This window comes from Mirounga angustirostris, unplaced genomic scaffold (assembly GCF_029215605.1).
Source record: "Mirounga angustirostris isolate CCGP_5_RB_7025 unplaced genomic scaffold, mMirAng1.0.hap1 SCAF_7, whole genome shotgun sequence".
NCBI classification, from domain to species: Eukaryota; Metazoa; Chordata; class Mammalia; order Carnivora; family Phocidae; genus Mirounga; species Mirounga angustirostris.
This window is the reverse complement of record NW_026991715.1, coordinates 88,204,095-88,229,217: the sequence shown is the minus strand read 5'-3', so window position 1 is coordinate 88,229,217 and position 25,123 is coordinate 88,204,095. Positions and strand designations below refer to the sequence as shown.

Sequence of the window (25,123 nt, the reverse complement as noted above, 5' to 3'; positions counted from 1 at the left end):
TTATAGTCGTGGTGATTCCATTCCGTATTTCCACTTTGTTTTCTGTTACATGGCCTAATAATTGTACCTCATTGCTTGTGGTTGATCGGACGATTAGCTAGGATAAGGAATATAAAGCTTTTAGCTCAGTCAGTGCCTGGCATACGGTCAGTTTGCCGTAAATGCAAATTGTTATTATTATCATCATTTGTGTGTTCATTTCTCACCATTGAAGGCCAGTGAGAGATCCATTCCTGAAAGATAATGACTCTTAACGATTTGACTTGCCAGATCTTACCTCCCTTTTCTTTCAATAAATCGTGTCAGCAAAGAGAACTGTGTGTGCATGATCCAGTATATCCCTGAGAGGGGGAACACTTCTGTAGGTGGGGGCTGGGGTGTCTGCTCCTCCAGGGCCTCTGTGGGCATTGTTGATCTCGTTGACCCTCCCTCTTCTACTCCAGTGGACTCTACAACTCTCCCAATGACCGCGTGAAATCCCCGAAGTTCCCTTACACGCGCCACCGAAACCCCTCCTGTGGGAGCGATGACTCCGTACAGCCAACGAGGAGGAGGTGAGCTCAACATAGGCCCTTGGTTTTTAATTTTCAACAGAAGCTCTGGGTCCCGGTCACATTTTTGTCACAAGTTATTCTCATAATGTCATGACTGTCCTCCCAAGAATAACAGAAAGATTATGTGTGGTGTTTTTTTTTTTTTTTGAGATAAAATGAGCTAGGGATCCTGAAGCATTTCTCTTTAAACAGCCCAAGTTTCAGAGAATAATTTCATAAAGTACTGGTAGGAAACTTGCTTTCTGTACAGTAACTAAGACTGATAAGTTAAAAAATACACGCTATGTATCTATTTTAACAATATATATTATATAGTATGTATAATATGTAACATATGATATATATTATGTTAGTGATATAACTTAATAATATATTAGTGTTATATTTTTATGTATCAAAGATATTAAATGCTCTGACCTGAGAAGACAAAATTACGCTTATAGGTAAATCTTAGCTGAGGCTTAGTACCCTGTTCTCCAGACTGATGTTGTTGTATACACTTGAGTAAAACCCCTTTCAAAACACAGGGAAAATGGATCCTGTTACATTTTACCCAGCAGGTCAGGTTGTTTTTGTGATTATATTTGCATGTACTTAATTTTTTTGAAGTCCATATCTAGAAGTTTTGGACTCTCTGAAAAGCAGTCTGGGCAATGTGACAGGTCCAAGAGAAGAAGACCTAGAAATGACCAGTGAAATTCATTTCATTCCTACTTCACAGAGACTGTGTTTTACTTTGAGTACCTACATAATGGTATTTTGTGACCTTTATAAGTATGAGAAGTTCATGTCATGTTCTCATAACCATCAAGATCACTGTGGATCAGGGAAACAGAAGCCCTTCTTTCTTCTCTGCCCTTATTGTTACTTACTTGCTGGTCCATCCCTGGTTCATTTCCTTTGGCTTCTGCGTTTCCCAGAGTCTTGTTCTCCATCTTTCTCAAACCAGGTCCAGCTTCACCAAAATCCTTTGATGGTTAAGGAGACAGAGGTCAACAATGTACCTTCACCTAGTAGGTCTGGAAAGGGGGAGCTAAATCATGACCACCAGTGATTAGATAGAACAAAGGGATAATAGCTGACATTTATTATGTTCCAAGGACTGAGCAAAATTGCTTGCTATATATTATCTGATCCTCATAATAACCCTGTGGAAGATGGCATATATATCCCTCAATCACTAGGCATTTCCAGCAAAGAGGGATTAAGGCAGGGAATTGCATGCAGTTGAAGCATTGAAGGAACTAAAGGTGGGGAGGTGGTGCTGAGATCTGGGTGCTGTACTGGCCCTGGGCTGGCAGGATGAAAGCTGTTTCCGCCTTGGAGCTGGCCTTCCTGAATCCGTGCTTGCTGCCGACGTGGCTGTGGGCACCATCACTGTAGCAAATACTCTTGCTGCCACTGCCAGAGGGACCACCGCTGTAGCTGATGCTGTGGGGCTCCTACTTCTCAGGAGAGCAAGACTGAATGCCATGGGTGTGTCAGAAGCAGAACTGCCTCCCCTTCTCTCCTGCCTTCAGATCTCACCTGAGCACCGCTCTCTGAGTGGAACCCAGCTGGCAAAGGAGTCTGAGAAAATGTAGTTTTCAGGCTTCCAGTCTTGACAGAACGGGAGATTATTGATGGGTTGGGGTGGGGCTGCGTACCAGTGGAAGGTACTTGGCCTAGATGAGAAAACGGAGGCTGGGGGGCTGCAGGTAACTGTCCTTTGTGATTTGGATCCAGATCTGTTCATCTGTAAAAGGCAGGGATAATAAATCATCATTTAAATATGGGAGTGGAGATTTCCTGCCCTCCCTATTAAGGATTTGTTCAACTTGGACAGCACTTAAAACCCAGGCAATACCGCAGGGAAATACTTTAAAGTGCATTTGTGTGTGTATGTGTGTTGAGGGGGCATCGGTAGTGGGAATCACTAAATATTTTTAAGACTTTGGCACTGCATGATTATTGTTAAATAGGTTTTTATAGTTTTTCGTCCTTCATTACTAGTATACTTTGACAGCATTCCCTAAATAATATAATTGCACATGTCGAGCAGATGGTCATTTTGATTTTAATATACTTGGAAATGAATTTATCAAAAAGTTTTGCTAAAATATACGAAAATTTACATTAGTTTTTTCCCAAACTAATTGCTTGAAATAGTTTGGAGCATATACATTCTGAAATCTAGACTTCATGCCTTCTATATTGAGATACATTTTTTTGTGTTGGCTTTCTGTGAAATACAGATGAGTAATTGTGGTGAGTGGATACAGGATCCTTTCTTTGGCACAGTCCAGGGGAAAGACTGTTTTGATTTATAGGGAAGAGAATCTTTTTGTCCGAGTAGCCATAGAGCCTTCTGTCTGGTTATGTGTACCACTTGAAAGGTCTTTTATTGGGCATGAGTATTTTGAGGAGACTAGCCATTGCTACATGCCAGCAAAGAAGAGCTAAAGCTCATTCTTTGTTCCTTTCCACTGTAAATGCCCTCTGAATGTCCCTGTCCTTGTCAGTCTTGCTTTATCTTCACAGATATTTACCTTGCCCCCAGGCACAAATCCCTGCAAGGCTAGAGTAACTCTGACATTTAAAACTGAGATTTGTCAACACCATGATAGAATCTCAAGGACTTAAATTTAATAATAGGAAATTCTATTTTGTGATGGATGCCAGAATAACATGTTTTGCAAAAGATACCAAAATTTTATATTTTGCCAGTTGTTTGTCATTAGATGGGTACATCTTTCAGATTCTGGCTGAGTTTAGAACACTGGTCCTTAACCTTTTTGGGTGACAGAACTCTGAGAATCTGATGAAAGGTCGGCTCATTCCTTAGGGGGGAAAAGTATATAATTAAATAAACATACACACTTTCATATAATTTTCATGGTTCATGGAGACCCTGAAGCCTGCTTGTTTTAAACATTCCTGTTCTAGAAAAAGCCAGCCAGCCTACTTTCTGATTGTACACTTTATTTTCACCCCTACCCATCTTTACACTCAGAAATGTCTGTTGAGTGCCTACTTTATGCAGGCCCTGTGTTAAACAGCACTAGAGAAAGTCCCTGCCCTTTGGGAGTTTACAGTTTGTTGGGGAAGAAATACATGAATCACACAAACGCATGTGCACTTACGACTTTTATATATTCTTGAGAGTTATGTGGTGCTTAGGGGAATTAAAAAAAAAAAACTTTATCGAAACCTAAGATGCATACAGAAAAGTACACGTGTCCTAAGAATAACTGCTTGATAACTTTTACCATCCACCATTACCAGCACCATGATGGGACGTTGTGCTGCATTGCTGAGTCAAGGAGGCCAGGGAAAGGTTCTCAGAGGCTGGATGCTTGAGCTGGAATTTGAGACAAGAACAGGCAAAGAGAGGTGAAGGAGCTAGCAAGTGCAGAGGCCTTAGGGTGGAAGGGAGTGGGGAATAAATGAGTCCAGAGAGAAACACCTCATAGGACACCTGAGGATTTGGGTTGTTAGGCCCAGTAGTTTTTAGAAGGGCGCAGATTACAAGATCACGTTTGTACTGTGTAAAGATGAGCCTTACTGTCCTGTGGAGAAAAGGTTGAAGAGAGCAGTAGGGGAAAGAGAGAGCCAGCCAGCAGGCTACCATGCGAATCCTGGCAAAGGCTAATGGGAGCTGGGGCCGAGGTGGTGATGTGGAGATTTAAGGAAGTGGATATTTTTGAGACCTGTTGGGAGGTAAAATCAATAGGGCTGGGAGGTTTGATATGACAGTTGAAGGAGTAACTGATGTCAAGAATGAAAGCCAGGCTTGAAGTGTGATGCACTGAAATAATAATCACTAGGACATTACAAGCTTAAAAGGGACAATTGTGAGTGGTTTTTGATATATTGCATTTGTGGAATCTTTGAGAAGTCCAAGTGCAGGATTCACATGGATTGTTGGATATAAGTCTGGAGATAGATTGGCTATTGGCTAAAATTTAAATTTCTTAAAGATGTAAATTGAAATAAGAAACAGAGAAGAGACTCTCTAGGTAGACGGTAGAGATAGAATGTGAAGACCAAGCCAATGACAGAGCTGGGAGAAACTCCAGCATTTATTTGGCTTGGTTGAAGAGGATTACGTTCAGAGGAAATTACTTTGAGAGAAAAGAGACGGAGGAAAAATCTAGAGTGAAAATCTGCTTATGAAAGAGCTCCCTTTCTTCTTCATTCCCAGAACGCTAGAAGCCAGATATGTATCTCCCAAGCATGAGATCAGAGAATCTCACTGTAAGAAAGACAGATATAAGACAAAAGACATACAGATACCAACTTTCAAAGAATCCACCAGTGAAATAGTTGAGACTGCCCACATCACTTTGCTCCACAGTGAAGCCATCAGTTAACATTCTCTGCACCATCCAGAGGGTTTCAGTCCTTTTAGTGCCTAATTCTTAAATATGAAGAGAGAGCCATAATCACTTGGCATTTGACGATAGCTTCTGTTTGGAAAGACAGAGACTGAAACAGACAATGAGCAGTGTGTGTGTGTGTGCATGTGTGTACTCACAGGAAATAGAGACAATATAAGAAAAATGTCTTAAAGGTATAATTACCATTTTTTTTAAAAAAGGTTTTTTTAAAAAGTTTTTTTTTTTAATTTTTTAAAAAGATTTTATTTATTTATTTGACAGAGAGAGACACAGCGAGAGAAGGAACACAAGCAGGGGGAGTGGGAGAGGGAGAAGCAGGCTTCCCGCAGAGCAGGGAGCCTGATGCGGGGCTCCATCCCAGGACCCTGGGATCATGACCTGAGCTGAAGGCAGATGCTTAATGACTGAGCAACCCAGACGCCCCTAAAAAAGATTTTATTTATTTGAGAGAGAGAGAGAGAGAGAGAGAGAGCATGAGCTGGGGGAAGGGGCAGAGGGAGAGGGAGAAGCAGACTCCCGCTGAGCAGGCAACCCCATGCAGGGCTCAATCCCAGGACCCTGGGATTATGACCTGAGCCGGAGGCAGATACTTAACTGACTGAGCCACCCGGGCACTCCCAAAGTATAATTATCTTGAGAAAAAAAATTGATATCAAAAGAGAAGAACAAGTAGGAATTCTTAGACTTCAAATTCCTGTAGCAGAATTTAAAATAATTAGTAGAAGGTTTGGAAGATAAAGTTAAGGAATCATCCCCAAAGTAGAACAAAAATAAAACAGATATATGGAACATAAGGATAAACAAATCAAACCTGTATATCAAACATCTGAGTAGTGAAATTTCCAAGGGAAAAAAAATGCAGATGAGGAAACTATTAAAGAAGTAGTACAAGAAAATATCCCAAACTGAATGATCAAACGTTATAGAGAAAAGCTATGGAGCATTTGGTATAATAGACTGGAAAATTAGATCCAGACCAAGATCCAATATCATTAAATTTCAAAACATTATAGGTTAAGAGAGAATTTTTAAAACTTCCAGGAAGGGAGGAATATGAGAGAGAAAAAGTTCATGCACAAATGTTGACAAATCAGAATGGTGGCATTGGGCTCCTTAACAGCAATGTCAGAGAAAGAAGATAAGCATTGCCTTCAAAACGCTGAGGGGAGATTCTTTGCAATTTAGGATTCTAAGCCCAGAAAACTATAATTACGTGTGTCAAAGATATTTTGAGAAATTCCAGCTCTCAAAAGAAAATGTACCTGCCATGCAGACTTTCTCTGTTAACAACTGGAAGATATGTTCCTCCAAAACCAAGGCAAGTAGTCATGAGAACTGGAAATATGGGATTCATCTTACAAAGAAGCAGAAGGAATTCCCTAGATCATGGTGAAGGGAGTAATCAAAGTGACATTTGCACAGCAGTACTAGGGAACAGATCATCTAGATGTGAGCAGGAGGGCACAGGACTCCAGGGAAGATGTTAGTGGAACTTGTAGATTACCTAAGTACTCACCCATCTCAGGAGGATTTTTGCAACTCTCAGAGTTTTGATGAAGAATTAGTGATAAAACAAGGAAAACTAAGCAACCTATAGGTACATAGAAAACTAGGCAATTGTTATCTTTAAGAAAATTGTAAAACCTATACAAGAATGGAATTGTATTCCTTAAACGCTGTAGAGATCATCTGTAAACAATATATAATTATATTTATACCAAGTAAAAATTATCGAAAAATTTGGTGTAAGGACAGAGACCTATCAACGTTATGCTGTTTGATATAAGTATGTTTGTGAAGTGGGGGAAGGTATGTCGTGATGGTGGCATGAAACAGCCATGTCTGCCCAACCGGTGTGAAGGCATGTATGATGAAGGGTAAAGACCAGAGACAAGAGGCTTAGGCACCTCTCTCAAGAAGTTTGGTGCTTTGAAAGAGAGAGGAGAGACTGGGAGAAAAATGAAGGGGGATATGGAGTCAAGCAGACGTGTGTGTATTTTTTTTTTTTTTAAGATTTTATCAATTTGTTTGAGAGTGAGAGAACACAAGCGGTGGGGAGGGGCAAAGGGAGAGGGAGAAGCAGGCTCCCTGCAGCCCACGCAGGGCTCGATGCAAGGACCCCGAGATCATGACCTGAGGCGAAAGCAGACGTTTAACCGACTGAGCCACCCAGGCGCCCCGTACATGTGTGTGTTTAAGTAGTAGAAACTTGATAACGTGAAAAGCTGATAAGAGAATTTTCCATATGGACAAGTTGAATATATCTGAGAGGTAGGAGGGTAGTTACTGAAAGTCATTGAGAAGATAAGAGGTGATGGGACCCAGACAACACAGGTGGAGGGACTGACCTTAGTTGTAAGGACAGATCTGTAAGATCTGTAAATAACACAGAAGGAGATGTAGGCAAGTGCTATTTTTGGTAACAGGAATATGAAAGAGTTGCCATCTGATGGCTACTTTTTCTTTGGAAGGAGAAAACAAAGTCGGCTGCTGATGCAGAGGGACCGGTTTATCAGAGGGTTGTGAGGTAGAAAGAGTTTGAAACTGCTTTGCAGAGAGAGAGTACTTAGATCAGAGAAAGGTGGGAGGATGTTGTGGATTCACATGAAGTTTGTGAACATGAATTTGTAGTATAACTAATGTGTCCTTCTGTTGTAACTCCCTCCAGCACCGGTCAGCCAGCTGTTGAAGGCTGGCTCAGAAAACCTGGATATTTTGATTTACCCATGTGTGGGATCTTGCCAGAAATGCTGAACCACAAACAGAGAATTGGAAGAAGTTTTGAGTATTGGCATACATGTTATCAAAATGATGGAAAACTCAGTGAGTCAGGGAGGAAATGAAGAAAGGCCAAGAGGAGTGGATGGGAAGTAGCAAGGTCAATGAACAAATAGTTCTATTGAGGTCAAAGAAAGTAGAAGGGAAGTCATGAAAATAAGCAATAATAATTAGAGCTAACATTTATTGGTTGCTTCAGTAAGCCAGGTCCTACTCTGTGCATTTTAAATGTGTTCATTTTATCATAACAGCCCTTCGTGGGAGGTTCCATGAAAACTGAGGTCCTTAGTAGAGAAGTAGTTTGTTGGAATGACACACCTCATCGGTGGAGGAGATGGGACCCACCTTCAGGTTGTCTGGCTCCAGATCTGCATGTTTAACCAGGGTGCCCCATCTGAGCTGTTCAGGAGTGTAAATAGGAAGGGGAGGAGATTGTGGCCAGAGACCAAAGTGTTTGGAGGTGGTTACAGATGAGAAAGTCCGAAGTGTGGCCATGATGTGGGCTGCTGAGTTATTGTGAAGAGGTTATTAGAGAAATGGTCAGGGGCCTTGGAGGCCAGGGTGTTGGAAAGGGCATGCGAGTGAGAGCTGATGCCAGTCAGATTATGGCAGAACTGGACTCGTCAGATTATAGATGTAGGAACTACAGACAGTCCCATCATTGGGTGAATCGTACCTCACAGACCTGCTGTGCGTTGTTGTTGTAGACTGTTTGCAGCCTCCTTGAGGTTGCTGGCTTTTGGAGGCTGGTTGGTGATATGTTCTACTTCTGGAATTGGGCATGTTGTGTGATTTAAAAATGAACGAATACAAAACAGATATGTGTGAACTGAAGTGAAACTCATTTTGCTATGCTTTCCTTAGCCAATGGATAATTTTCTATTTTTTTTAATATCTTCATTTATTTGTTTTCTATAGGAAAGCCCATAACAGTGGTGAAGACTCAGATCTAAAGCAAAGGAGGAGGTAAAAACAAAAATGGCAGGAGGGACAGGGAGAGGGAGGAAGGATTAGCATTACTCAGAGTGGAAGCCAGAACGGGGGTTGTTGTTAGTGACTCCTTTGAGGTCATTATAGAAAAATTAACTTGGAGATACCAGCTTTGGCTTCAGTTGGTTCTCAGTCTTCCATTCTGTAGCATCCTTAGCAATTTCTCTTTTTTTCTGCTTTTTTGTATCGCAGAGGAGCTGTCTTGGTTATCTATTGCTACCTTAAAATCACCCCAAAACTTAGTGGCTTAAAGCCACAACAACCATATATATGTTGTATGATTCTGTTGATTGAACAGGCTGGTTTTGCTAGTCTCATATGAAGCTGCAGTCAGAGGGCAGCGGGGGCTGGAATATTCAAGAGGCCTTTCTCTCTCCTGTTTGATGTCTTGGCAGAATGGTGGGAGGCCTGAGGCTTCTCTCTCTCCATGGCCTTTCTACCTGGCTGGCCTTGGCTTCTTGAGATGGCGCCAGGAGGAAGCAGGAGCTACCCACTCTGTGAAGAGACAGATAGTCCAGGAACTGGCAGAGAGTAGCCCTTCCACATCATTCTGTTGATTAAGTCAGTCACAGGACCAGTGCTAATTCCAGGGGAGGGGAAGTAAGCTCTACCTCCGTTGATATGGGCCAGGGGTGTGACAGTACTTTGTGTTCATATTGAGTCCACTTCAGGGGCTTAGGGCTTTGCCATGGCAGAGTTCCATTGGAAATGCTTGATTTCATGCTCTTTTGGGGAGCAGGGTGACATTTGCCCTAATCTGCTTTCACGTGTCTGTAGACTCATTCAGATGTCTGACTGAACTGGGGAGCACTGACTGAGGGAGGGATAATAATAGCTACTGATGTTTGGATTAGTCGTTTTATTGCAAAATTCTTTCTGAAGAACCAACATGAACCTTTCTGAAATTTTTTATTTGTCATAAATGTGGGTTTTTTTTTTCTTTTGTTCTTCTCATTTTGTCTTCAGGTCACGCTCACGCTGTAACACGAGCAGTGGGAGTGAATCAGAAAATTCTAATAGAGAACACCGGAAAAAGAGAAACAGGTAATATTTGATACTGTAGTTACCTGGAGCTCCGAAACCAGAGGTTGCTGTTGGTGGTAGAAGCTGTGCATCCTGTTTCTTTTTCTTTTTTCTTTTCAAGATTTATTTATTTGACAGAGAGAGAGAGAGAAAGAGCACAAGCAGGGGGAGGGTCATAGGGAGAGGGAGAAGCAGACTCTCCTGCTGAGCAGGTAGCCCGATGCGGAACTCGATCCCGGGACTCCAGGATCATGACCTGAGCTGAAGGCAGTCGCTTAACCCACTGAGCCACCCAGGCGCGCCTTTTTCTCATCTGTGTTTAAGAAGGAATCTGGCACTGTTTTGAAACACTGTTTTAGGAAACTGCAGCTCTTTGAACTGAGTTTATCTTTATAATAAGATGATTAAATAAGTTGATGATGAGGGTCGCTTCTTGTTAATTAAAAAAAAAAAAAGATCTATATTTAGGTACAACGTGTAGTGAATTTGTCTAAGGGTGGTAAGAAATGTGACCATTTCTAGAGGTATTTCTCCCTGAAGTATCTTTTAACGTGACATTACTGTCTTTTCTCCAGCCAAACCTGAGAGACTCCTTATTTCATAGATTTCATAGTCTCAGCCTCATACATGTACATGAACATAATGTGTTTATATTCATGTCAGGCACATACAGTTAGATGGATAAATCTATCCAGCAGGTAGTTCATATCTTTAAGACTCATTTTTTAAGGCTCATTCTTAATTGTTGGGTAATAATATCATTTGGCATGTAATCCGTATTCATGATGACTTAATGCTTTAATCAGTTCTCTCTGGTCTCAACGTATTTATTTAAAAATGAGGGCTCACTTCGTGAAAGAGCACCATGTTGGGAGTGAGAGGGATTGGGTTGCTGGTCGTCCCGGTTTCTAACCCAGTGGTTCTCAATGGGGGGCAATTTTGTCTTGCCCCTCTACCCTCAGAGGATGTTTGGCCATGTTTTGATTGTCACAATTGGGTAGGGGGACCACTGTTGGCCAGGGGTGCTGCTAAATATCCTGCAATGCACAGGACAGCCCTCTCCCCACCCAAGAAGTATCTGGTCCAAAAGATGTCAGTTGTGGCCCTGCTGAGAAACCCGTTCCCAGTGTGATGTGGAGCGCTGGCCTCCTTGCTTTGTTTTTCTGGGTCATATTTTTCCCTTCTGTAAAGTGAGATAGTCCGATGAGATAATCTCCAAGGTCCTTCTTCAGTACTTGGAACCCTTGTGCTTGGCACACATTGAATTGGCCTGCCTGACAATGAAGCCTGTGTACTAATAGCCCAGGCAGCATTGCAAGAGTGGGTCATTTTCTTAGGAAAGCTTTCTCTGTGGAGCCTTCTTAGGGGCTGGAGTCACACTAGGTAGAGGTGAGATCTCGATGTGTTAGGACACCTTTCTCAAGGAAATGATGATAGTTTCTTCATTTGTCAAAACCCAGGTGTGGAGGGTAGCTTTCCCTGAGGTACCCTCTTCCTGCTCTAAAATTCGGTATCTGCGTAAACCACACAAAACAAAGCAAAAAACAAATAACAAATTTTCCTCCTGTTTGTACTTACTGCTCAAGCCAGTATCTTAACACCTCTGTTTCTGTTCTGCTTGCTGTATTCCAAGTTGTGCTCATAGATGCTTCTAGTCTCAACTTCTCAGAAGGTGGTCTGTTTAAAAACATTGTCTTTTGGGCCAAAAGTGCTCATGGTGCCATTTGCTGTTATTATGAAACACTATTTAAAGGTTGCCAACAAATCCTTAAACAGCCCGTTTCTGATCCAGTTGCACGAGCTTTAATGTTCCTCAGAGGTGTCTTCTCCCTCACCAGGTTCTCCCTTTGCCTTCCCTAAAGGATTTTGTAGATTGGCTTTCTTTATAGGGTCTTGGTGGTGTGTCTGAGAATGACGGTGGTTCTGAATGTTGGTTGACATGCCAATGTACTTTGTAAGGCTATTAATGAGAAATCGCTTTCAAAACACACTCTGACCCAAAGGCCTTCAAACTCATTTATTTTACCTGTAGAAATACTGCCCGAGGGTTACGTAAGTTGCCTGTGTTTATAGAAGATGAGGTCTAGGGTCTAGCTCTCGGGGGCATAGCAAAAACTGGGCAGAGGGAAAAATACGTCTTCCATTTCTAGTGTCCACTCCTGAAAATTCTGGTGCAGGGAAGGAGGGGGGCAGACACATTATACTGTCTCTGGGCGCTGCTTCCTCATTATGTTCTGTTACCGCTAACCCCTTCTTCCCATTATTATTAGCCTTTTAGATTTTGCCAGAGCCCATTCATTCCACATCAGAGATCTGAATATTTAAACTGCAGCCCTTCTGCCAGTCCCAGTATGTCTTCTGTCTGTGACGAAGGGTTGTCTCCTCCTGTGTGACTTCCAACTTGTTCAAAAAACTCCTTTTTTGGGGAGAGGATGAGTCTCTTCAGCCCCATCCTGCCTTATCTCGGTCAGCAGTATGGCACAGCCAAGCTCTCAGCAGCATCCTTTGTGCTTTTAGTAAAGGAACCTGGTAACCCTAGAATGGGGCAAACTGAATCCTGAACATGCTGATGTTCTACTTCCTGCCAGCCAGGTCTCTAAATTCAGTCCGAATACTTCATTACCTTTGAAACCAGAGCCTGCTCTTGATACACGCTGCCTTCCTGTCTCCCTGTGGGCACCAAAGCCTGGGGCAGTGGGGAAAAGACTGTGCAGATTTGCTTTTTGAACATTTTGAAGGCTCTTGTGTGTCCAGTAGAACTCTGGACAGACTCAGATTTACTTTTTTGGAGATTGTGTGTGGTCTTTGTAGTCTTTGGGGTGTTGTTCCCTTTGTCATTCCTTTTTGCTGGAATTTTTTTTTTTTTTACAAGGATAGTTTAGATTTTATTTATTTATTTTTGTGAGAGAGACAGAGAGTGAGCATGAGCTGGGTGATGGGGCAGAGGGAGAAGCAGATTCCCCGCTGAGCAGGGAGCCCAACATGGGACTCTATCCCAGGACCCTGGGATCCTGACCTGAGTTGAAGGCAGACGCGTAACTGACTGAGCCACCCAGGCACCCGTGGATGTGTGTGTGTGTGTGTGTGTGTGTGTGTGTGTGTGTGTGTGTGTGTGTGAGTGACATAAGGAAGTCTTACTTGTTAGGTTTGAGGTGACTGGAAATACTGGGTTTGGTTTTTTTGTTTTGTTTTGTTTTTCCACGATGTCTACCTGTTGGATCTTAAGCCCCTTCACTGTTCTGGCGGATAACAATGTAAACTTCTCTTATTTTGTCTGAGGAGAAACACAAGTGAATGCAACAATGTTTATAAGTCAACTTTACCCAAAGCAGTAGCTGTGTGGCTTTTCACAACCATTAAAAGTAAGTAATAGTAATTCATACCAACTCTGGAAGGCTAATATTAGGAACAAGGATTGCTGTTTAAGCCAATTCCGATTTTAGAAAAGTGTAGCTGTGGGTAAGCACGTCCGCTCTCACCTTTGGGTCCAGAGCTGTGGAGGCTAGATGCGCAAGGGTCCTCTTGTCAGTTGTGTGTTCACACCTGCATTTCATTCCACACGGTTCCTACAGCACCAGGAGGCTTGGCTTCCTCCTTGATCTGCCGGGTTGTTGATGTCTTTCTTTACACCTTTCCGTCTTAGTTGTTTTCCCTTTACTATTTTTATAATCTGGACGAGTATCCTACAGTTTTCTAGGTTTTGAGGTTTGAGAGGACAGTTTCTTACTCCTTTTTTTATAATGAGCTGGACGTTGGAGCACCGTTTGTTGTTGGGACATCTAAGATGACAAAGGCTTATTTTCCCCTTAGTGTCCCTGCTTGTATCTTCATCTCTGTCCTCTTGCCTCCCTTTTATATCGTTCTCTCACATTATTTTTCCTCACTTAGTTCCTTTCTTTTTCTTTCCTTAGCCTTTCTCCACTCTGTCTTCCTTTTTCTTCTCTGAGTTCTGCCTCCGCTTAGGAGCCAGGGAAGCATCAGAAAAAAACCCCAAGAATGTGGATCAGGGCCTTGGTTCTGTCCTGTCCTGGTATTTGACCTTAGGCAACTCTTGAAACCAGTTTAAATCTGAGTTTGCTCATCTTTAAGGTCGGATGTATACTGCTGTCTGTTATCGAATGGGTCACAGTAAAGATCACTTAAAACCGAGAAAGTGAGAGCCCTTGACGGTGGAACCACAGGGTCTGATATTTGGCCTTGAAGTCAGGCTCTTCTTGGCCTGTCCCCCCTCCCTTCCACCCTTTTTCCAGCTTCTCTCACTTTTCTTTAGTCCTGTCTTCCTTGCTCCCACCTTCCCTACCTGTACACACGTGGTTCTTTTCAGATCAGGCCTTATTAGTCTCTGATTCATCAGTAGGTTTTAGGGATCTCTTGAAATTGTATGTAAAATTCTGTGTGTTTCCAAGTGTACAGTTTTCTGGTGATAGGGTCTGTAGCCTTCATCAGATTCTTGAGGGGGGTGTCTTTGTGACCCCCAAACATTTATCAAGGGATCATTATGACCGAAATAGTGAAGGATAGATTGATACTGGGAAATGAAATTGATATTTCAATTCACTGGTAGGATTAACAACTAAAATGCTTCAGTTTTCTTTAGAGATTACTTCCTTTGCTCTACTGATTTGTGAAATAATTGGTTCGACTAAATTCATCAAATTGGGAACCTACCAAGTACAAGGCAGTATGAAGCTAATGATCTATGTGAATATTAGATTATATCCATTTTCACTAGTTAGAATTTTGATTCTTACACCTGAGATCAGAAGGCTCAGCCAGCCTGTCTCTATAGGTCTGAGCCTATGAGCCTTGCTCAGGACTTGCCCAGGATGTACGTTGAAGGAGAACCAAGGGAGTAGACTTTTCAGAGTGAAACCTTTCACAAGCCGAGATTTCCCTTAAAATACCTTGGGCTTAATAAAATATCCTTTACATTCAAAGAAACCAGTCTGCAAAATATCCTTTGTGCTATTGATGAAAACAGGGAGTCAGTCCTTTGAGCGTTCACTGGGGAGAATCTGTGGATTACTTAGTCATTAGCTTTGATGTGTTGCTAGGCTTTTAAGATTTTGAGGTGGGAGATTTGGAGGGGATTGGGGGCAGTGATGGAGAAGTTGTCTGGTGTGTTTTGCATAAGCATAAAAGTGGAAGTGACTCTGGAGCCTGGAGAGGATTAGAAGAGCAAGAGAAATGAGAGGCTACAGGTAAGAGCAGGACTAGGGTAAATTGGCAAAAGAGGACCATTTGGGCCTTTCCCTACTTTTATCCTGGGGCATGTGCATCATCAACACACAAGTTATATATGTGAGGCTCTGTGTGTGTGTGTGCGCGTGTGTGCACGCCCACAGGACAGAGCACAGAGCAAAGAAGAAGGGAGCCTGTGTTATGAATTTGACCCTACTTGGAAGAGTTGTGTGGTGAATTCCTGGTTACTTTACCCTCTGAATCTTAGTTTTCCCACCCGCAAAGTGGAATAATACCTGCTCTGCCTACCTCACAAGAGGTTTGTAAGGATCCAGGAGGTAATTTGAAAAGTAGAAAGTGCCTTGCATAAGCAGATGCTATTAGATTAATGAGAATGTTCAGCACTGCTCAGTTTTATCTTCAGATAAAACTGATACATCTGTAAAATGGGCCCAGCTCCCTTTAACAAAAAAGTCAGTGTTTCTAACAAATTCATTCTACCACAAGTGTTGTTAGAGTTTCTTCTTGCCTTTTAGATGTCTTTAGAATCTATACCTGAGTAATGGGTTAAAATGGTCTTAAATACTAAATACATTGCACTAAGTCTTTTATGTTATTGTTTTAAAAAAAGAAAGGAGGACAAAAGCTGTCTTCTGTGGCACTGCAACTAATAGGGATGATACATCTGAGTAGGGCAAATCTAGAAGATGAAGATTTTGGTAAGGTTTTCTGGTTGTTGGAGTCATTAAAAAAAAGAAGAAGAAGAAGAAGAAGAACTTATTATCCTTGTGCCCAAGGAAAAGGATGAGTTTTGAATGGTAGCAAGCTTAAACCAGTGGGTACTTTTTCCTCATTGCCTAAAAATAGGTCTCCTTGTAAGGATTCCCTATTGCCCTGTCCCTGATTTAAGCAGGGGCTGCAAACAAGGCAAAAATGGTTGGTCTGGAGAGGGCAGTTGATGCAAAGCCAGTAGAAACAGACAGTGTTCACCATGGTGCAGACTCCAAGAGTTACTGATTTCTACTTCAATAAGTCGTATTAAGATTTAGGTATTTGATACGGATGATTTAGGGCTTGCAAAGCATAATCAGAGTGGACAGAGATGACTCCAGTAGTACAAAGCTGTAGCAACTGAGGAATGCTGTCAGATTACTGAGCCCTTGAGGGCGAAGCAGTTTGCAAAAATTATGAAAACAGAAAGAGTTTGAAAGGGAAATTGCACCAAAGGCAGCCCATTTTTGTAGGGAAAGCATAAGGAATAAGTGGAAGAGACAGAAACACCTTTAAGGGCAAATAAGAATAATTTGTTGATGGTGGGGGTAGGTTGGGAAAAGCAAATGAATTTTTTGCTTGCTGGTGTTCAGGGAGTCTGTTGACAGATGCCTGGAACCAATGTAAATTTCCCCAGGGAAGAAAAATTACTGAAAAAATAGATGAAGATTGGTTTATAGCAGGTGATCCAGAAATGAATGAGTTGATGAGAAGCACAAGTCCACAATCATTTGGGACCCGCAGGCTTAATATTAGCGATGGAGTGGCCCATATGAAGCAATTATCTGGACAGTTGTGCTATAGCTGAAGAAGAGAGGTTGGTTTCGACATGTCTGATTGGCTTGGAAGTAAAACACAAATAGAGAAAACATAGAGTTTTAAAGCTAGAAAGGATCTTTGCAGTAATTTGGTAGATGAAGAGACAGACTTGACCAAAGATAAACAATTTGCCCAGAGCTGGGATGAGGCAGAGCTCAGGAACACCGTGCATTGCTCATGTCATCTTGAAGCTTCATGATGCATTTGGTCCATGGGCTTTCTCAGGTTCAGCATTAAACGTGGTCTTTATCCCAGTGAACAAGAAGTGAATTAAGAACTGGTATAAAGGAAGGTTCTATTAGGAGCAGAACTGCCCAGGTAAAGGTAGAGGGCCAAGTGAGACCCGTGGGGTTTGGTAACATGAGGAATTTCATAGAAGAGGCGGAACTGTAATTGGGGAGTAGGAAAGAAGAGACTAGGGATAGTCATTATCTTCATTATTGTTATCAAGTGATTATATGGCATTTCATCTTCAAAACCTTTTGCAGACTTTAATTAAGTGTCAAGTGCAGTCATAATCTAAATTGCACAGATCGTCTGGAAAAGTAGGGTGTTGAAGTTTGGTGAAACGTGCAGGAAATGTTTAGAATTCTCTTATTCTGAAACATTGCTGGAATATGCTTTATTCTAAAGCAGTGGTCTCCCTTATATATTAATTAACAAATAGAAGCCTTGTTATGATGTCTTCCTAACCCAGCTGTTAACTCTCCTTACTTGTGGGTGAGGAAATGGACAAAATATGGGGAATGTAGTTCTTGCCTTGAAGAGTGCATGAAAGAAACACTTAGCGTTTGTGAGCTTCACTTTTAAATGCAGCATTTGAAAATGAATACATCCCAGTGTAATCGACAGTGGACGCTTTTTTCCCCCTTGAGACTCTCATGCGTACCTGTCCTATAAGAGCACATTTTGACGTTTTAAAAAATATTATGTTGATACAATGCTTGCACTGTTTTTATTCTTCAAAATGTAAATCTCTATGTCAAAATTAAAATATAGCAGGAGAGGAGCAAAAAAGCAGCATTGGTATATCCCACCCCTAAGGATAAATGACACAAGCCAGAATCATTACAGGGGACATCTTTTACTTAAATGTCTATTTCTTTATTCTCTCATGCACAGAACAGTTCATTCCTGCCTTTTAAGGATTGAGCATTATAATATTCTTGCTTTTAGGGCTAGGATTTTTCCTTTCCACATAGCACCTGTATTTTCTGGAGCAGTTCAGGGATGGAAGAAATGACACTTTCATTCTTGTAATGAGGCACCATTAACCAGAGGCCTTTTGTAAGGGTGTAATTTCAAACTTCATTACAGACTAAGGCAGCTACACAACCCATTACTTGGAGAAAATGTGCTTCTGTTGTGACTCTCCAATGAGCCTTACATTTTTAATGCACCTTGTTAGAATATTTATGAAATAGTATCACCAGTAGAGGGCATCTGTCTTTGAAACCTGTGAATATTAAGTGACAAGGTTTAACGGCCCTCACTTTAGACTTTTCCATTAGAAAAACAGAAGTTAAAGGTACATGCCATAATCTGAAATTCTTTCTGATTCAGTTTACATTGCTAGCAAGTTACCAGAACTTTGCTTGGTCATGTCTTAGGAATTTTATTATTTTATCATCAGAGTAAAGTCTGAGTATGAAGGTAACCAGCTGAAATCCACACTGGGAGAGAATGAGCATATACTAATTGTGCTTCCATTTAAATGTGTGTCCTCTGGGAACAGTATGTTTGCCATGCTGGTAGGCTTGACCTCTGAAAAATATTAAAAAATGCTGAGTTCCTGATTTAAAAAATTTAGCATTGTGAAATTTAGTCCTGCCCATGAACAGGGCATCAGATTAGCTCAGAATGGAAGCTATGGTCTAAAAGACCCCAGGGTTAGAAAGAGATCTGGGTTTTATTTTATTTTATTTTATTTTTTTAAAGATTTACTTATTTTTAGAGAGGGTGAGGGCCAGCTGGCGAGTGTGGTGGGAGGGGCAGAGGGAAAGAGAGTCTTGAGCAGACTCTGCACGAGTGCAGAGCCTGACGTGGGGCTCGATCTCACAACCCTGAGACCACCACCTGAGCTGAAACCAAGAGTTGGACGCTTGACCAACTGTGCCCCCCAGATGCCCTTGGAGACCTGGGTTTTCTGTGTCTTTCTGGGCAATTTGAGGCGTGGGTTCCTGTGGGAGGAGAGTAACTCCTGCCAGCCTGACCGCTTCCTGTTGGGTGTTTCTTCCTAACTCCGGGTCCCTCAGTCCTGGGAGTGTCCAGGTCTGCTCCCCAACCAGACTGGTGCGTGATGGTGTAGAGTGGCTCAAAGATGGTAGGTTCTGGTTGTGAAAATACATATACGTGTGCGTATGTATTACGCACATGGCATTTTCAAGCGCAAGTGTTTGTTTCAAAGAATGATTAATAATTATGACCTCAAGTAGTATACCTTCTCCTATTTTCCTTTAGATAATTCTAATATTAAGGTCCATAGCAGTGTATATTCAGTTTTAATGTCCTCTGTACATGCTGTGAGAGAGGGAACTATGTTCTTGAATCTGTGAAACATGCCTTCACTGCATCCTGTTAATTTTCACATAGCAGCCTATTCCTTCAATGAGGAAACACAGTTCAAAGGCTTGAGTGTGTTACAGATCATTTTTTTTTACCTAACACAATTTCTCTTTAGAGAGATTTAAATAGTTGCTTCTTCATAAGGTACTGGCCTTTTTAACTTGAATTTGCTTTACATTGTCTTTAATTTATCTGTAATGGACGCCTGGGTGGCTCGGTCGTTAAGCGTCTGCCTTCGGCTCAGGTCCTGGCTCCTTGCTCAGCGGGGAGCCTGCTTCTCCCTCTGCCTGCCGCTCCCCCTGCTGGTGCTCTCTCTCTCTCTCTCTCTCTCTGGCAGATATATAAATAAAATCTTAAAAAAAAAAGTTATAGGTAAAATGAATATTTGTTACTCATCTACTGATTTGCATTTATAAGCAAATCTAAATACCCACCCCACAGTCTATACTAAGTGCTGTTAACAGGGCAATCAAAAGGTATCTGTTTAGAGAGAGAAATGTCTCCAGACTTGTCCGTCTGTTCTTTTCATTTTGTTTTGAAATAGTAATGCTCATGTAGTTACAGTTTTGTGATGATGACCTTGCAGTTCCATGCTACTCTCTCACACCCTGGGAGTGTCAGTGTCTGGAATGAATACTCTGGAGCAGCTTCCTGAAGAACTTATATAAATTAAAAGTAAAATATTCAGGGGTGCCTAGGTGGCTCAGTTGGTTAAGCATCTGCCTTCGGCTCAGGTCATGATCCTGGGGTCCTGGGATCAAGTCCCACGTCACTTGTGCTCACTTGTGCGCGTGTGCGCTCTCTCTCTTTGTCAAGTAAATAAATAAATAAATAAAATCTTTAAAAAAATGTTAAATATTCAAATAACAGGTGTTTGATTTTTTTAAAAGATTTTATTTATTTATTAGAGAGAGAGCAAGAAAGCACAAGCAAGGGGAGTGGCAGAAAGCAGCTGAGCAGGGAGCCAGACTCGGGGCTCGATCCCAGGACCCCTGAATCATGACCTGAGCTGAAGGCAGACGTTTAACCGACTGAGCCACCCAGGTGTGCCTGGGTGTTTGATTTTTGCAAGGAATACTCAACGCCTTCACAGCATCATTGCAGCACATTCCAGACAGTATTGCTTTAACTAGATACTTCTTCCCCACCTCTCCCCTGCAGCACCTTACCCTTGTTATTAGAAAGACTTGATAACAGCAAAAGTCCAGAACTTCTGCAGTGTGGTCCATGGATGGGTATTGTTAGGTTCATACAGTATCTTAACATTCAGCATTGGTTGTCAATACTTAGAAACTGGAAGAGTTCACTTTAAAAGTCCAAATTTGTAGGTTATCTTTAGAAAATGAGAGGATTTGGAAACACTGTCCTGTGATCTCGTATGACAGCTGCCTGTGCCCCCCAGCACCCCCACGCTGGATTTCCCTTTTCCTTATTTACATTTCCTGCCGGGCCCCTGCTGGCATTGAGTCCTCACCCGTACTTCCTCTTCCCCATGTCAGCAGCCATCCTCAGAATGCTGTGGGCCTGCTCACCTGCTAATGCATGCCACCACTGTTAGCTTTCTGTACTTCTAGTTTTCTGTCTTAAAAATGGGAATTTGTGAGGGGGCGGTGCCTGGGTGGTGCAGTTAAGCATTCAACTCTTGAATTTGGCTCAGGTCATAATCTCGGGGTTGTGAGATTGGGTTCTGTGCTGAGCGTGGAGCCTGCATAGGATTCTCTCTCTCTCTCCCTCTCCTTCTCCTCCCCCCAGCCCCCTCCCTCTCTCTCTCTCTCTCTCAAAAAAAGGAGGGGGGGATTATATCTGGCACTTACTGTCCATGAAAACTTTGACAATTAGTGTGAATTTTTAAGAACATTTCAAGTAAAATTATTTATTGTTACTTTGATTAGTATGTTTTTTAAAAAAGATTTTGTTTCATTATTTAAGATCAGCCCTATAGCAGACACTGCTGTTTCTTGAGTCAAAACTTAAATATGCTTTAAATGAGTTTTTTGTTTGCCATGCCTATTTCTTAGAAGATTTTAAGCCAAAGATAGAAGCCTGAAACTAATATATACTTACATATTTATGTATAAATATTCTAACACACATATATATGTGTGTCTGTACACACTTATCTACTTACGGATATACTAATCCAGTTAATACATTCTTAGCTTTAAGTGATTTTAATAAAATTGCTTCTTAAATAACTTTAAGTTTCTTAATATAAACTTTACAATAATTTATTTGATAACTTCTTAACTTTTAAAAGCACGTTTAGGATGAACCGAAAAATAGAGCATCACATGTGTGAATGTTAACTTGAGATGAATGGTCTTTCCTTTCAGAATACGGCAGGAGAATGATATGGTTGATTCAGCGCCTCAGTGGGAAGCTGTATTAAGGAGACAAAAGGAAAAAAATCAGGCAGACCCCAACAACAGACGATCCAGACATAGATCTCGCTCGTATGTGGACTCTTTTTATACCTTTATTCAAAAAGCACTGAGCTTGAAGTAGCATGCAGATTCTAGGGCAGATGGAGCTGTCTCTTTGAGGTCTTCTAAAGTGATTTTAGTTCCAACACAATTATCCCATTGTTTGTTTGTCATATTTCCCTTCTTATGTTTGTGACATTCATTAACTCTATCGGAAGCCATAGAAGTTGGAGCATTGCCAAAACAAAATGTTGAAAACAAGGCTATCAAGACTCTGTTTTGTTTTGTTTTGTTTTTAAACAAAGCATACATTCAACCAGGTAAGTAGGAACAGTCTTTGTTCTGGAGCCTGGCTGTTGGCAAAAATACCTGCTGCTTCTCTCAATTTGAGTCTGCAGAATTCTCTGAAGTCTTGTTCGAGATTGAACCAGATGTGAATATCTTCCTATTAAATTACCATTTGTGAGCAGTAGGTAGTGAGTGATTCATTACACCCCAATGCTGGGATTTGCCTGTGCCTTCTGTTGCTAGGCAATGCCATGTGTGAGCACAATTACCCCGTAATGATGAGATTGCCAGTCCCCCAAATTAGTTTTCTTTTGAGCTGATAAAATTTCTAGGTTTTTTTTTTTAATGTGTGCATCATTCAGATTTAGATAGCCCCATCTCCACACCCCTTCCCAAAGCATACCTTTTAAGTGTGAGCTGCGACTAACTATCCATCCCTTTGTGATCCTAGGTGGTTAGATGTCTGGTGTTGCTTATTTGTGGAAGGAGGGATTAGTGTCTCAGATAGGGTGGTGGAAGGATGGCACGGAGTGGATACAGAGACAAACTGTAGGTAGGTGGAGGGGGTGGATCCAGGGAGCCAGGCAACAGGGTGTTCTGGTTAACAGAGGCTAGGAGAGAACTCGGAGGATACACCCCAGAACCCCGTGTGTGGCTCTAAGGGATGCTTTTCAGTCTTGGATGCTTACTTTTTAATTAGAAGTTATCCTAGAGTGTGGTTTTGTTTTTATCGGTGGTACATCGTAATGAGTGATGTCTGTTTCTTTTCTAATAGAAAATTCTTAAGTAGTGACTATGCTGTGTACCAGACCCTTAAAGATTTATTTGTTGCTCCATAATGTTTTTGTTCTGGAACCTAATTAAAATATACAATTTAAAGCAGAAGTTAATAAATTTTCCTTTGTCTTGACTACTACCTTCCCCCAGCTCCATTATAAAAGAGAGGTTTAGAACTGGAAGAATCAAGACCTTATGGTTGACAGTTTAACCAAAAGGCACAGAATCCCAAGATCAGGATGCAGCATAGTCATGGGTAGATCTTTTGCAACCATGCTTTTACCTTTCCACGTGGAATCTTCTTTCTCAGGGACTTGTAATACACAAGGTTTGGTGACTTGGCATTAAATCTTAAAAAAAGCATTTAGGGGCGTCTGGATGGCTCAGTTGGTTAAGCGTCTGCCTTCAGCTCAGGTCATGGTACCAGGGTCCTGGGATCGAGTCCGGTGTGGGGCTCCCTGCTCAGTGCAGAGCCTGCTTCTCCCTCTCCCTCTGCCATTCCTTCTGCTTGTGCTCTCTGGCTCTATCTCTCTGTCAAATAAAAAAAAAAAAAAGGTTTAAAAACAGCATTTAGTTTTTCTCATAATTTCTAAATTTCTAAATTTCATTCTAAATTCAATTAAATGCCAATAGTAAATTTCATTTATTAAAAAGGGAAAAGTAAAATAAAATTGGGAAAAGTTTTCTATATAAATTTTGAAGAAGTCAAAAAACATTACTGGAGGCAATATTTAAAATTTTTGAGTAATAGTCCATTGTATGATTATACCACAATTTGTTTATCCATTCTCCTCTTGATGGGCATATGGGTTGTTTCCACTTTTTGCTATTGTGTTAAAAGTTTCTATACACATTCTATACAAGTATATCTGTGGAGTATGTTATCTTATGCCCTGGGATCAATACCTGAGTGGAATTGCTGGGTTAGAGGATATTTCTAACCATATTAAATGTAATAATAAACTGCCAAAATGATTTCTGAGAAGGCTGTATCATTTTATGCCCCCACTAGAGGTTCTAATTCTGCCCCATTCCTGTAAATACTTAGTTCTGTCTTATTAATTTTAGCTATTCGGTTTGGCTTGAAGTGATATCCCATTATGGTTTCAATTAACATTTCCCTGATGACTAATGATGTTAACCACATTTTCCTGTGCTTTTTCGCTATTCATGTATCTTCCTTTTTAAAGTGTTTAACTTTTTGCCCATTTTTATTGGATTGTTTCTTTTTTATTACTTATTTGTAGGGTTCTTTATGTAGTCTGGATATAAGTTCTTTTTCAGATATGTATATGATGTATATTTTCTTCCTAGCTGTGGTTTGCTTTTTCATGTTCTTAACATTGTTTTTTGATAAACAGATATTTTAAATTTTGATGAAGACCAGGATATCATTTTGTTTTCATTTATAGTTAAGACTTTTTTACATCCTAAGGAATATTTGCCTACTCCAAAGTCACAAAGATGTTCTCATACCTTTTTCTAGCAGGTTTATAGATTTTGCTTTTTATTTAGGTCTGTCATCCCTCTAGAATTAATTGTTCAATATGTATGAGGTAGAGGTAGATATTGAGAAGTTTTTTTCCAGGTGCTTATGCAGTATTCCAGGTCCATGTGTTAAAAAGACTATCTTCATTGAAATGCCTTGTGACCTCTGTTGAAATTCAGTTAACTGCTTATATGTGGGCCAATTATATTTCATTGATCTATTTGTCTGTTCGTAAGCCACCATGTTGTCTTGGTTACTGTAGCTTTATAGTAAGACTTGAATCAGGTAGTATAAATTCTCCAATGTTGTTTTTTTTTATTTTCAAGATTGCTTTAGCTATTTTAGGTCTTCTGCATTTCTACATGAATTTTTGAATCAGCTTGTTAGATTTACCCCCCCCCCCCCAAAAAGACTTTAGGCTTATGTTGAATCTATAGCTCAATTTGGAGAAAATTCTTAACCATTTATTTAAGCCTCTTAACATCTTTCAGCAATGTTTCTTGGATTGCAGTATGGAGTTATTGCATTTATTTTGTTACATTTAATCCTAAATGTTTAATATTTTTAATGGTACTGAACTACACTTTAAAAATGCTATTTTCCAATTGTTGGTTAGTAGATAGAAACACAAATTATTTTTTTTTATTTTATTATGTTATGTTAATCACCATACATTACATCATTAGTTTTTGATGTAGTGTTCCATGACTCATTGTTTGCATATAACACCCAGTGCTCCATTCAGTATGTGCCCTCTTTAGTATCCATCACCAGGCTAACCCATCCCCCCATGCCCCTCCCTTCTAGAACCCTCAGTTTGTTTCTCAGAGTCCATAGTCTCTCATGGTTCATCTCCCCCTCTGATTCCCCCCTTCATTTCTCCCTTCCTACTATCTTTTTTTTTTTTTTTAACATATAATGTATTATTTGTTTCAGAGGTACAAGTCTGTGATTCAACAGTCTTACACAATTCACAGCGCTCACCATAGCACATACCCTCCCCAGTGTCTGTCATCCAGCCACTCCATCCCTCCCACCCCCCAGCACTCCAGCAACCCTCAGTTTGTTTCCTGAGATTAAGAATTC

At 41.0% G+C, this 25,123-nt stretch overlaps 1 protein-coding gene across 6 annotated transcripts in view; it reads left to right on the top strand.

Moving 5' to 3' along the window:
• Positions 1 to 25,123, top strand: part of EPB41L4A (erythrocyte membrane protein band 4.1 like 4A) — a 249,881-nt gene that overhangs the window by 204,556 nt on the left and 20,202 nt on the right. For 4 of the 6 annotated variants that reach the window (XM_045899935.3, XM_064596462.1, XM_064596463.1 and 1 more), the window contains exons 16-19: positions 444 to 554; positions 8,630 to 8,677; positions 9,668 to 9,745; positions 21,394 to 21,513. In XM_045899935.3, coding sequence (XP_045755891.1) covers positions 444 to 554; positions 8,630 to 8,677; positions 9,668 to 9,745; positions 21,394 to 21,513 — 357 coding nt within the window. The remainder of the gene's footprint in view (positions 1 to 443; positions 555 to 8,629; positions 8,678 to 9,667; positions 9,746 to 21,393; positions 21,514 to 25,123) is intronic. The other 2 variants (XM_064596464.1, XM_064596465.1) reach the window with 2 other exon arrangements.